The following is a 14,515-nucleotide window of genomic DNA, read 5'->3' as shown; positions in this document are numbered from 1 at the left end:
TCTGGACGGGTAGGAGGGACGAAGCTGGGGGGGGGGGGGAGAAGTTGAGCTGTGCTGGCAGCGGCAGCAGGATGGCAGTAAGGACAGACACCCATATTTAAGAGGAGGTGAGAAGCACCTGTGAGCACCCCCAGCTGCAGACCAAACTCGTCAGCTCGCAATTCCAACACTGGGGAAGACAGACCCCCATTGCCTCGGACTATGAGGGCCAGGGGGTGTAGGGACAGAGGAGGCTCCCGGTCTCTCAGCAGAGAGTGAACGGCGGGAATCCATCTTGGACTCCCACCCCCACACAAAATGCCACAGTGTGTTGAGAAGGGTCGCCCAGTAGTGACTAGTGCACAGGGCTCCTATGGCGTAGGGGGTGTGACAGCCCCACCCAGGAAGCAAAGGTAAGCACAAAACTGTCAGGATGGCACAGATCATGATAGAGATCCCAGTGACAGAGCTGACCACACAGCAAATATCTAATCTAACAGCTCAGCAGATAGGAAATCTTTCTGAGGCATAGTTCAGAGCTTTGGTTATACGAATGCTTACAGTCCTAACAACAGATCTTAAACAAGATGGGTAAGGAATGAAGGCTAATCCTCCTGAAATGAATGAAAACACATACGAAACTAGTGGTGAGGGAAAGAAAACCAGGGATCAAATCAACAAATCGGAACACAGGGAAGGAACAGTCAACCAGTGCAGAAAGAGGAAATGAAAAGTGAGGAAAATGAGAAGAGGCTCAGAAACCTATGGGACAACTATAAGCGGGCCAACATCCGAATCATAGGATTGCCAGAAGGTGAAGAAGAACTAGAAATTGAAAAATTATGTGAAAAAATAATGAAGCAGAACTTCCCTAACAGGTCCAGAAAGCACAGAGTTCCAAACAAACTGGACCCAGGGAGAACCACACCAAGACACATTATAATCAAAATGTCAAAAATGAAGGATAAAGAGAGAATCTTAAAAGCAGCAAGAGAGAAGAAGAGAATTATGTACAAAGGGGTCCCAATAAGACTATCAGCTGATTTCTCAAAAGAAACTCTGCAGGCAAGAAGGGACTGGCAAGAAATATTCAAAGTAATGAAAAGCAAAAACCTACCACCACGATTACTCTATCCAGTGAAGCTGTCATTCAGACTAGAAGGGCAGAGAAAGTGCTTCCAAGACAAAGTAAAACTAAAGGAGTTCATCAGATCCAAACCACTCTTATATGAAATGTTAAAGGGACTTGTTTAGGAGAAAGAGGAATGAAACTATGAACATTAAAATGGAAACTATCACAACAACCAACAACAGAAACTAGGGAATCGAAACAAAGGCAAACTAAGTAGGCAACAAGAGTGTGAAAAGAATTATAGGTATGGGCAACATTTTGGGGGGAGGTCAGCGGGGAGGAGAAAGGGGGGAAAGGGAGGGAGATGGTACAGGAATTAAGAAGCATAATAGGGGGGAGTGGAGTAGACAGGAAGATGCTAAGAAGAACTATATGCACAACCAATGGGCATGGACTAAGGGCAGGGGGTACAATTGGAGGGAGGGGGGTCACTGGGTGGAGGAGAACAAAGGGAAAAGAAATTGGGACAACTGTAACAGCATAATCAATAAAGCATATTTTTTTTAAAAAAGAGAGATAAGCATGGTGACCCCTAATATACTCAGAGTAAATAAGACTTCCTATCTCAAGGAAGATTAATTCCATCTAGTAAAAGAGGAGTTGCTGTCCTGAGAAACTTCATTCTATATTTATGTCTGACTCTACCTGAAGCTCCAATATGCCATGCCAATAATTCTAAAACTGAGACTCAAAAACATGTATAATAGAATGAAAATGAATTTATAGCTAGCTCCCTCTCCATTTTGACACTTACCCTTTTTCATTATCTGCTGGAACCAGTCTATCTTCTGAAGCACCAATGGCCAATATACATGCTTGAGGTGGATTAATAATAGCAGAGAAGTTCTTAATTCCAAACATTCCTAAATTGGAGATCGTAAAAGTGCCACCCTAGGGGAAAAAAAATGAAAATTGGGTCATGTTAATTGCTTGTCAACATAATTCAGAAAAAAAAAATGACATTTTGTGAAAAGACCTTAAGATAATCTTTTACTTTAAGAAAAGCCTGTGATTCAGTGGATTGAAAACTGGCCTGAGAACCAAGGGGTCACCGGTTTGATTCCCAGTCAGGCCACATGCCTGAGTTGCAGTCCAGGTCCCAGTTCGTGGCATGCAAGAGTCAACCACACAGTGATGTTTCTCTCCCTCGCTCCCGCCCTTCCCCTCCCTCTAAAAATAAATAAAATCTTTAAAATAAAAAAAGAAATAAAGCCTCTGAACTACCATTTAAAAAAAAAAGATAATGGAAGTATATGAAGTGACAGACATATTAATTAGCTTGATTGTGGTGATCATTTCATAATGTGTACATCAAAACATCAAGTTGTACACCTTAAATATATACAATTCCTATTTGTTAATTATAACATCATTAAAGCTGAAAGAAAAAATAAGGCCTAAATAAAATACTCTTTACTTAAAATATACAATCATTACAATACGAACAGAAGTCAGTTGTGTGGCTTTTGTACACTGGTTGGAAAAAATGTCTTATTTTCTGCCTTTGATAGGTTACTCAATTTTTCTTTATTTTCAATACCTTCTGTCAGTGAAAATACAAGGCAGAATAAAAAGGTGGAAAATGCAACAAAAGCATAATGCTGACCTTAAAAATAATACTTTACCTGGAACTCATGTGGCTGTAGTTTACCTTCTCGGGCTTTGGTTGCTAAAGAGACAACATCGTTAGCAATGGTTTCCAGTCCCTTTATATGTGCATTAAATACAATAGGTGTGATGAGTCCTGCAGGAGTACTGACTGCAACACTGATATCAACAACATGATTTCTATTTAAAAAGAAAAAAGAAAAGGAAATCTCAATAATCATCAACACTGTTTATTAAGAGCTTATGTGTCAGGTTAGGCAATAATATTGATATTTACTTCAGTTTTTGCTACTGTTCAGCTAGAGAGGGTATCTTTCCTGGTCTTTACATTCTGCTGCGCCCCCTCCCATAATGTATACTTAAAAAAAAAAAAGAATGATAAATGTGTCAGTAGGTTTGTTTCACACGCACTCTAACTTTCCCATCTGCCAGGGCTAACAAATGGGTTTAGGTGAAGAAGGCTCAGTATTCAGTGAGAATTAAAAAAAAAGAACTCCTGAAATTTTGAGACACAGTGGCTGGAGTTGAGTCTGCAAGCAGAGCTTGAGTAGATGAAAGGAAATCTGAAGGGAAAGGACTGCATTGTGGGAGAAGCAAGCAGGATGCAGGGTGGTGGTGCCCTGGAACATATGATTCCCATCTTTTCTATGCCATGGGAATCTCTGCATTTGGGTCTCATCTCAGAATATATTTATATTTTTAACACAGAAAATAAAATAAATCACCAAAATAAAAAACTAAAAACAACTATATTGAAATGTAGTTATCTATTCAAAAAAACAAAACATGCCCTGAGTGGGTGGCTCAGCTGGTTGGAGCATTGTCCCATACACCAAAAGGTTGTGGGTTTGATCCCTGGTCAGGGTGCGTATGGGAGGCAACCAATCGATATTACTCTCTCACAGAGATGTTTCTCTCTCCCTTCCTCTCTAAAATCAATAAAAACACATCCTTGAATGCAGATTTTTTTTTTTTAGTGATATATACTATTGTATTAACTCATTAATAAGATCTTGCAGCAGGTCTAATAATGGCAATAATTTAAAAGTAGTGATATGCAAAACAATATAAGACACCTGCAACAACTACAATATGACATAAAAATAACTGATTTTTACTGGTCACTAGCTCAAGTACTATTAATAGCTCTTTGGTTTGTTTTCTATATTTTTAATAGGAGAAAACACTAAATTTCAGTTACAGGTTAGTGGAAAATAATGATTCTTTCTCCCATCCAAATTCACTAATTCTTGAATTGTATCCACAGTATCCTTGGGCGCCAGTTTAAGGGTCCCTGATAAAGGGTTCTACAATCAAGAAGAAGTTACACTTCACATGAAAGAAAACGCCAGCTCTTTCTAGGCACAAACTTTAGGAGAATATGGTTACCAAATCCCTCCATGTGCCCAAGCTAGCCAGAAGCGGTGGCTTTTGCCATTTGCAAACAAATGGACCCACTCTAATAATCAAGTTTCTGACTTTTAGCAGATACCACAGCTGGGCTTTAGCCAAAATATCACATAGCAAATACTGATTTCTTAATTAAATTATCCTTTTATTATAGTATTATTTGTTAATAATTTTCTTCCTAAGACAGTAGGGATGATGTTTCCTATCTTATTTACTACTGAGTCCAGCAAACAGTACATGTTCAATAAATATTTATTGAATAGCTGTATGAACAAATGAATGAAGGATATTTGCTAAGAATTAATTAACAATACTGAAAAACTGCCCTGCAACCTCAATCCTTTGATCTAAGTAGTGTTTCTTTCAGATATTCTTAAAAGGTTGAATAAATTTAGTCTGTGACCCAACAAGTCCACTCTGAGGAATCTACCATAGAGAAATTAAAACATGTCAACACAAATCATATGCAAATGTTCATAATAGCCCTCTAAAAGATATGTCTGTCTTGATCCCAGAATCCACCAATGTGACTTATTTAGTAAAAAGGTCTTTGCAGGTATAATTAGGATCTTGAGATTGTATCATTCTGGATTATCTGGGTGAGCCCTAAACCCAATGCCAAGTGTCCTTGTAAGAGACAGAAGAAAAGATACAAACACAGAGAAGACCAGGTGAAGATGGAGCGAGAGGTTAAGAGTTACTCAACAACAGCCAAGGAATGCCTGCAGCCACCAGAACTGGAAAAGGTAACAAGATTCTCCCTTGGAGCCTGTGGAGGGAGCGCAGACCTGCCAACTTATTGATTTCAGACTTCTGGCCTTCAGAACTCAAGAGAATAAAAATTTTTGAAGCCACCAATTTTGGTGATTTGTAATGGCAGCCCCAAGAAACTAATATAGTATATAAGGAAGAGTAAGAGCCTCAGATGTTCTCCAAGAGGGATGTGACCAAGGAAAGTTAGAATGAGTAGATTACCTGATATGTTTGAGAAGACTGAAAAATGGTTTAGAGTTCTCCTGAGGAGTTTCAGGAAGAATTAACAATGAGTACACAGAAAGCCAGCCCTCTTAGACAATCATTAAAAGCAGGTTGCATTCATGGCATACTACATGTCTTAGTCATAAACAATATATTCACAGGCATAAAAATATTAACACTGAGTATTGATCCAAAATTTCTGCTATAATCAGTTTCATATATGATGGGTGGGTGTGTTTGTTTAGGGAAGGTACAATAAAGCTAAGTCTTAGTCTTCTTTAATAGGAAGTCATTCAATACAGTAAAAAGAATGAAAAACATTCATAAAAGGCAACAGAGATAAGTTATTTAGAAATATGAAGATAAGTACCAGAAGAAATAATAGTTTAAACGTTGTGTTTGGCTCTTGGGAATAGACTTCAGATTAAAGGCTGAGTAGGTCACTGTAAGCCATGCAGCAATATTTTAACATATATACTATTATTTTAATAAAAATTAAATTAATAACAATATAAAAAAGTCTAGTCTTAGAAGTCAGAATCCTGGTTCTGTCACAGTTCTGCTATTTACTAACAATCAACTCATGGAAAGTTATTTAACTCACTGAGCCTCAGATTCTTAGTCTAAAAATGGGATTGAAACACCTACCTAATAAAGTGGTCATAAGGATTAAATGAGACAACATGTGCAATACACTGAGCACCATGTTAGTCACATGCCACTATAGTATTAATAAATACTGTTTTCTAGTTAGTTTTCAAATTTGCCCCCCTTTTAACGTTCAGCAGAACCAGTGAACAAAACGTATCAACCTTGCTTTGTAAGAGTTATTATCAACTTAATTGTACATTTCTATACACTTATCTCCCTTTCCTGAACTTATACAAAGAATCTGTAGTCTCTACTAAGTAAATTTAGCATTGGCTCATAGTTTTATGTTGTTTTCAAATTGTTTTGTCTGTGGAAGTCATCTCCCCTCCTGTATTACCCCCTATATTCCTGGTTACACATTACATAACACAAGAAAACTGCTGATGGATATACACCTTTCCCAGCAGTGTTATACTTACTGTCTTATAACTGTGTCCAGCCAAGAAGAATTTGCTTCAGGAACTTTTAAACATGCCAAAGCCGAAGCCTTTATGAGGAAGTCATTGACAGAAATTTTGCTTTTCCCTTCTAACATCTGCAAAGACAAGAAACCATTTTAGTCTCTTAAATTCTCTTCCCAAATACTGAGATGACATAATCCTGACAAATGGGTGAAGAGAGAGATATACAAATGTCGTGATGTGGAAAGGATGAAATGTAACTGAAAGTGGGGTCTTTCATAGTTTTTAATGTAGTTTCCTGTTAAGCACTGCTTTAGCTGCATCACCTAAGTTATGGTATGGTATGTCTTCATTTTCATTTATCTCAAAACCAAAAGTTGGTTCTTTGAAAACAATAAATATTTAGCTAGATGACAAAGAAAAAGATTCAAATTCCTCAAACCAGAGATGAAATAGACATTATTACCTAATATACAGAAGTAAAAAGGATTATAGGTAATACAATGAACAACCATATGCCAACAAATTAGATATCCTTGAAAAAATGGTCAAATTCCTGTAAAAATACAAACTACCAAAACAAAATTAAAAAGGAACAGGACCTGTGAATAGATCTATAATTTAGACTAAAGAAATTGAATTGGTGACTTATGATAAAAACTACCCCATAGAAAAACCTAGACCTCGGTGACTTCGCTGGTAAATTATACCAAATATTTATTTAAAAAATTAATATCAATTCTTTACAACTTTTCCAAAATAAATAAATAAATAAGAGGAGGGAACCATTTCCCATTCATTCCATAAGGCCAGTATGAGCTGATAACCAAAACTAGACCAAGATATCACAATAAAAAAAGAAAAAGAAAAAAATGTATAGGTCAATCTCTCTCTTTTTTAAAGATTTTATTTATTTTATTATTTTTAGAGAGGTGAAGGGAGAAAGAGAGAGAGAAACATCAATGGTTGCCTCTTGTGAGCCCCCAACTGGGGACCTGGCCCGCCACCCAGGCATGTGCCCTGACAAATGGAACCGGTGACCCTTTGGTTTGCAGGCTGGCACTCAATCCACTGAGCCACACCAGCCAGGTCTCTTCTGAATATAGGTACAGAAATACTCAAAAAAAGATTATAGCAAACCAAATCCAGCAATATATGAAAAGAATTAATTCATCATAACAAAAGTGGATCAGGAAAGCAAAGTTGCTTTAACATCTAAGTCAATTAATGTAATAATGTCCTAATAGGATTTAGGACAAATAGGATTTATGACTATTCAAAAAGACTCAGAAAAGCATTTGACAAAATTCAACACCCCTTCATAATGAAAACATTCAACAAACTAGAAATAGAATATAACTTCCTGATGATAAAAAAATCTACAGAAACTCCACAATCATCATCATATTTCAGTAGTGAAAGACTTACTTCCCGGCTAAGATTAAGAACAAGACAGGATGTCCACTATTGCCATTTCTATTCAACACTGTACTAGATGTGCAAGCCAGATAAGTTAGGCAGTAAAAGGAAATAAAAGGCATCCACATTGAAAAGGAAAAAGCAAAACCATCTCTATCTGCAGATGACATGACTCTGTATATAGAAAATCCTAAGGAACACACTAAAAAGCAAGGTTGCAGGATACAACATAAAAAAGTCAATTTCATTTCTAAACAAAGCAACAATGTGAAAATAAAATTTACAACAGTACTAAAAAGAAAAATACCTACAGATAAATTTAGCAAAAGGAGTGCAAAAACTTGTCTCTAAAAATATAAAAATTGTTGAAATTAAATAAATAAATAAATGGAAAGATATCCCATGCTCAGAGTGGGAACACTTAATATTGTTAAGTGGCAATACTGCCCAAATTGAACTAAAGATCCCTGTCCCTATAGAAAACATCCAGAATAGCCAAATCTATAAGACAGAAAGTATATTAGTGGTTATTTAAGGCTGGGGAGGATGGGAGGATTGGGGCAGAGTTTATAGCTAACAGTTGTTTCATTTGGGGGAATGATGAAAATGTTCTAAAATTTATTGTAGTCATACAACTCTGAATATATTAAAACCCGCTAAATTATAAACTTTAAATGGGTGAATGGTGTGTTATCTAACTATATCTGAATAAACAATTTTAAAGAATTGAATAAAATAATAAATTGGACATATATTTTTCATGTCTAATTTCCAAATAAATATATTATAAAACAGCTTTATTATTCTGACAATGAAGTATGCCATCATCTGTAACCCCTGAAGTCAGTTATAGTTGTGTTGATGCTTCTTCACTACTTCATTCATCCTAATATTTCATGCACCTAATATTTGAGTCTACGCTGCTGGGCATATAACTCTAAAGCCCTGGACATAAAGAAGTGAAAAAAAAAAGGATAAAAATTCTACTTTCAGGGAGCTCACGTTCTAAAGGGATGTCTAGATAATAAGTAAGAGAAACATATAGTATGTCAGACAGTTAAGAACTAAGGAGAAAAATAAAGCTGGGAAAAAGAACCAAAAAGAGAACTCCTTCACCTCACTCCTCTTCCCTAGAAACCCAGAGGTGATATTGAATCAAATCCTTAAGGAGGTGCAGGATGAATCCAAGTGGTTACTAGAAGAATATTCCATACAGAGGGAACAGCATGTGCTAAGGACCTAAAGTAGGAGTATACATAGGTAGGGTGTTGAGGAACAGCAAGGCAACCATTGTGTCTGCGGCAAAGTGAGTAAGTGGGAAAGAAGCAGGAGAGGAAGTCAGAGAGGTTACAGCCTGTGTACGGCCCTATGTGCCACTCTATGGAGTTTGGCTTCACTGCTTTGCACCTCCTTGAGTATGTTTCATATTCCTCTCTCCTACTCCATTCTTAAAAGAGACTTCTAATCCAGATCCTTATCACTATCAATTCACGCTTATATGACAAGCAAAAATTGTCTCTATCATTAAGGTATGCCAGTATGTATCTATTAGACTAATTTTTCATAAAATATTGCTATCCTGACACTTTTTTTTTAATTTTTTTTTTTAAATATTTTATTTTTAGAGAGAGGGGAAAGGAGGGAGAAAGGGAGAGAAATGATTGGTTGCCTCTTGCATGCCCTGACCAGGGACCTGGCCTGCAACCCAGGCATGTGCCCCAACCGCGAGTCGAACTGATGACCTTTGGGTTTGTGGGATGACACCCAGCCCACTGAGCTACACCAGTTGGGGCTTTTTTTTTGAGAGTGTGTTTATTAAAGCTGGTGACAGTGAAACAAGGAAGGGTTTAGGACAGAAGAAACAATGGGAGAGTACCTAGGTGGGGTTGCTTTCAGCTTACTAAAAAGTTGGAGAAAAGGGAGCCCTGGAGACAGGCTCAGGGAGTTGGCCTCGGATGAGCTATCACTGCCTATTGCTCCCTTGCTCGCTAGTCTCTTGGGGACCCTTAGTTTAAAAGAGAAAAGTAAAGATGTTTGTCAGAGAGGGAAGAAAGGCATGGGCATGTTCCCAAGAAGGAAAGCACACCCATGTCATTTTTACTTAATATTTAATTCATCAAGTCCGAATTCTGCTTACAAACCAATGTGCTCCCTAAACCAACAACTGTATCCACTCTAGAATAGGTAACATACCTCCACATACACTATACTTATTTCCTTTTTCAAAAGCACTTAGCCTTTATTATATACCATCATAAGAATCAACTTTCTTCAACATTTTTGTCAATCCAAATGCTTCCTGTTCAGTTCAACCAGGTCTTTCCTATACCATATTGAATTCCCCAACTACTTCCACTGGTCTCCCCATTCTCTGAACTTCCATAACACTTACCTAAAGGATGTAATTTAGCAGACCAGGGGCATTACCACAAAGAGACTGATCTACAATAGAATAGTTTTACTTTAATAAAAATTGCCTCCTTTTTTCCACATGCATTATCTACTTAATTAGATCATAACTCATGGAGAAGGATTCTGCCTTATTTATGTTCCCAAAAGTGCCTTATACTAAACACCATGTAAGTGCTTTGTACTTAAATAAAAACATGAAATAAACATACTATTTCTTACCTATCAAAAGACTCAGGTAGTCTCATAGAATCACAGTGACTCTGCAAGGCTAAAATGGATTCATGACAAAATCAACTTTAAATGACAGGCTTTAATCAAGGGTTAGAAAAATGAAAATTCTCCAGGATAGTCTATACAAGTAAAATTAAGATGACATTCATTTTCCACCATCAACTGGCATACTATTACAAAAAATATGGGCAAAATGTCAACGTTTAGTGGGAAAAAACAAGATTTTTAGAATTTATAAAATTGGAACTTCCAGACCTTTTACCTTATTAAGTTCTTTCCGAACCAACAAAACTTCTCCCATATTGACATCAACAGAAAGGTAATAATGAGGTATGGTTTGCTTAGACTGCATTAACCGTTGTGCAATAACCTGAAATCAAAGAGATTGAAAAGTCAATTATCTTGAGTTGAGATGACACTTCACCTAATCCAGGATTCTATTTGCCCCCTTACCCTGCTCCCTAGTAATGCTTACCTCAAAAGCATAATTAGATTTGGAAAATGGAGAGCTATATCACCATACTTAGACCCTTCCAACAGTATTTAATCAGAACATACTGTTTATCCCAAGTATTTAATTGGCCAAACCAAACATCTCTTAAACTAATCATCTAAGATTCTCAACTAAAAACAACTCTTAGTGTTTTAAACTATGGATGCAATAAAAAAGATGCCCCTAACAGCATAAGTTCCAGATTTATGACAGTACTCTTACTCGACGAATGTTGCTGATAGGGATATCTGTGAAGACACCTGTAGAAACTGGCACCACTCCTGGAGCTGGGGGAGGCACAGCAGCTGCTAGAGCCTATGGGAAGGTAAAAAAAAAAAAAACTTTCATAACTGTGGCTCAGCCTTAGCATAAGCAACTGGGAACAACTATCAGTTATAACTCTTGTACAAATGATAAAATAAAAATTAAAAGGCTTACAGAGAAATAGCTATTTCTATCACAAGGGATCAAAAAGGACTCAGATTTGGATGTGCTTGTTTAAGAATTTTGCTTTTAATTTTTATACTTAGAATTTTGTAATCGTGTTTTAAGTGTCATTGTTCTTTAAGCTGGAGTACTTTAATGATTAATTTATGTTGAAAAGCAATCAAAAGCATTTTTAAATTGAAAGGATTAAGAGAGAAATTTAAACAAGGTGATTCATTTTCTTGAAGTGTTAAGAAAAATAACAAGTCTTTCATTTTAAAGCAAACATCTAAATAACTAAACATTTCCCTTACTTTTAGCTGTGTTAGCACCTTAACCAATTAAACAGAAGTTGGCTATGTGAATTTAATCCTTGTGGAAATAACCACAAAAAACTCAATCCCCAATTAACTCACTTGCAAGCATGCTTTTAAAAATAAGGCCTTGCCCTAACTGGTGTGGCTCAGTTGGTTGGGCATCATACAGCAAAACGAAAGGTCATGGGTTCACTTCCCAGTCAGGGCACATGCCTGGTTGCGGGTTCAGTCCCAGGTTGGGGTGCTTACGAGAGGCAACCAATTGATGTTTCCCTCACACACAGGTGTTTCTCTCTCTCCCTTCCCCTCTCTCTAAAAATAAATAAAGAGAGAATAACGATGATTTAAATACATATATACATACATGCATAAATAATAGGGCCTGGCCCTGGCTGGGTGGCTCAGTTGGTTGGAGCATCTTTCTGTACACCAAAAGGTTGCAGGTTCAATCCCCAGTTGGGGCACATACAGGAGGCAACCTATCAATGTTTCTCTCTCACATGGATGTTTCTCTCTCTCTCTCTCTCATCAATGATTAAATAAATTAATTCAAAAAATAGAGAGAGCCTGAATGAAAAGGGGAGGATGTGTTAGAAAAATTTTATTATCACTATTCAGAAAACCTCAATTTGGAAAGCATGTCAATGTAGTGTATCATCTTTTTATAGAGGAATGACATCACATTCATATCCATATATTGTAGCCAATGACATTAGACAGAAGAAAACACAGCTCTGGTTAAGCTATTTCATTCATAAATAATGTATGAAAGGGCCCAACAGGCTGAACAAAGCAGGGGACAAACTGGGAAACAAAAAAGCCAATGTAACTCACAGGAGCAGCTTTAGCAGGCACAAAAGAGTCGATGTCCTTCTTGATGATTCTGCCTTCTGGTCCAGTTCCTGGAGGAGACACATAAATAACAATCAAACAGATGAGAGTCTACTATTGGTTCTTCAGGGAGACCTATAGCGTGATTCTGAAGTTCAAGTTCATCAGGATTCTCTTCCAAAGACCCTAAAGGGATCATGGCCTTAATCCTGCCCCTTAAAGTTCTCCCTAAAAATACCAGCTTTTGTCAATTATTAATTTTAATTCAGAGTGTCCTTGCTTGATCGGTAGTGATTCTTTCCTTTTTAACTATAGCAAGTATTCCTCTTTTAAAATTTTATCTAATTAAGCTATACTTTATTTTTTCATTTTATTTACTTTTAAATCGGGAAATACCAGCATAAGGACAAGGCTGAGTACAATTTATACCTCCAAAAGGAAGTCCAGGTGCCTCCTCTTGGTTAGTACAAAAAAAAACCCTTTTGAACCCTGAAGTAGATCTCATTTAGGTTATAGATTCATTTGATCATAAAGAATTTCCTTTGTATAGAGTCAACAGTTATGGTAACAACTCTTTTAGATAAATCGGGCAAGTTAATTTTTTCACCCCAAAACAGCACAATGATCTCAAGCATAATGATCTCATTTTTAGAACCATTCACTCCTTATGTGGTCTCCATTTTTCACACTTTCTCAACAGTATTGGATTGGCCAAAAACTCCATTTAGATTTCTCCATAAAATAAGACATATTTTTCATTTTCACCGATAACTTTATTGATTTGGATTATTTTGAGTATGCCACCTATTTCCCACATGGTATAACGCTGATTGTTCTCAATTAATGTCTTACTTTGACTGTTATCAACTTCAAATGGTCTACCGGACCGTGGAGCATTGTGCACCGAGAAATCTCCAGCATGGAACTTCACAAACCACTTTTGACTCTTTTGAATGGTCATAGTACTTTCTCCATACACTACACAAATCTTTTTTTTCTTTTGCATTTCAGTTGTTTTTACCTTTCTTGAAATAATAAAGCATAATATGCCAAAAATGTCGCATATTTTCTTCCATCTTCAATATTAAAATGGCTATACAAAAATTCACTGATTTTGGTAAGATTTTTAAAAATATGCACCCTGATATGACAGCTGTCACAATACAATCTAACAAAATCGTTTCAAATTAAATTAAAGACAACTAAGAGCTACTAAAGCCATCTTATGGAAAAAAACAAGTGAACTTTCTGGCCAACCAAATAGCCGAGTTTCTAAAACTGGCCTGTGTTAGAGACTCTGAAGGAAACAAGTACAATGTCACACTTGAGGAATGATCTCCAAAGTTTTCTTAATTGGCTTAATTTTATTTTCAACTTCCTTCCTCTTCTCATCCATAACCTCTTGGGTTTAACTTCAAACCCAGGTAGTAGATAATCTTGAACCTTAATTCTAAGGAGATTCAGAATTTAGTTATTAAACTACCTTTTACATTGGCCCCCTTCTAGAAAAAATGTGATCAAACTGACTAATCTTGCCCCAAGGCAGACTTTTAAAAGAATTCTCGTTATATGCAGTTCACCCAACTCCTTTTCTTTTTTATATGAACTGAGTTGGCTAGGAGTGTGTTTATTCTCACCAGGAGCACTAGAACAGAGGTAGCAGTACCCCTATTAGAGTCCCCTCCTCCATAAAACACAGAAATCATAACCTCCCCTTACAACCAAGGCTGACCTGGACACCACAAACCCTCAAAAGGAGGAAAGCTGCAGTACTGCCTTGCCTTATGCTAACCTTTAGCCACCCCTAAGAATTTCCTATTAGGAGTTAGTTGATATCTTTTAAAGTCTTTTGCCTATCACCCTAAGAAGGAACAACAGGCCATCAAAAAGCAATACAATAAAGGGAAGAATACTACAGTAGGATAAAAAGTGTAGGGTTGTTAAACAGAAACTAAACGGATAAATATAGTCACTTAATCTCATCTGATCTTCAGTCTCATCTGTAGGACAGAGATTATAATACTAGCTCCTGTTCACAGAAATGGTGTGAGGATAAAATGGGATAGTGATAAAATCGCCAGTTATGAAAACATTCACAAGGAGGTAAAGTAGAGCATAGGGAACACAGTCAATAATATTGTTATAACTCTGGTGTCAGATAGGTATTGGATTTATCAGGGTGAACACTTCATAAGATATATAAACATCTAATCACCATGCTGAACAC

The 14,515-nt window shown here is 36.8% G+C and overlaps 1 protein-coding gene across 1 annotated transcript in view; it reads right to left on the bottom strand.

The window, feature by feature from the left end:
- DLAT (dihydrolipoamide S-acetyltransferase) overlaps positions 1 to 14,515 on the bottom strand; it is a 29,150-nt gene that overhangs the window by 1,790 nt on the left and 12,845 nt on the right. Inside the window, exons 8-13 of the mRNA XM_090265929.1 lie at positions 12,292 to 12,359; positions 10,937 to 11,029; positions 10,484 to 10,591; positions 6,178 to 6,293; positions 2,737 to 2,899; positions 1,866 to 2,002 (exon numbers count right to left, since the gene is read on the bottom strand). Coding sequence (XP_090122055.1) covers positions 1,866 to 2,002; positions 2,737 to 2,899; positions 6,178 to 6,293; positions 10,484 to 10,591; positions 10,937 to 11,029; positions 12,292 to 12,359 — 685 coding nt within the window. The remainder of the gene's footprint in view (positions 1 to 1,865; positions 2,003 to 2,736; positions 2,900 to 6,177; positions 6,294 to 10,483; positions 10,592 to 10,936; positions 11,030 to 12,291; positions 12,360 to 14,515) is intronic.

The sequence above is a fragment of the Furipterus horrens genome, unplaced genomic scaffold (genome assembly GCF_987537825.1).
Source record: "Furipterus horrens unplaced genomic scaffold, mFurHor1.1.pri manual_scaffold_2, whole genome shotgun sequence".
Lineage (NCBI taxonomy): Eukaryota > Metazoa > Chordata > Mammalia > Chiroptera > Furipteridae > Furipterus > Furipterus horrens.
This window is presented reverse-complemented; position numbering and strand designations above follow the sequence as displayed.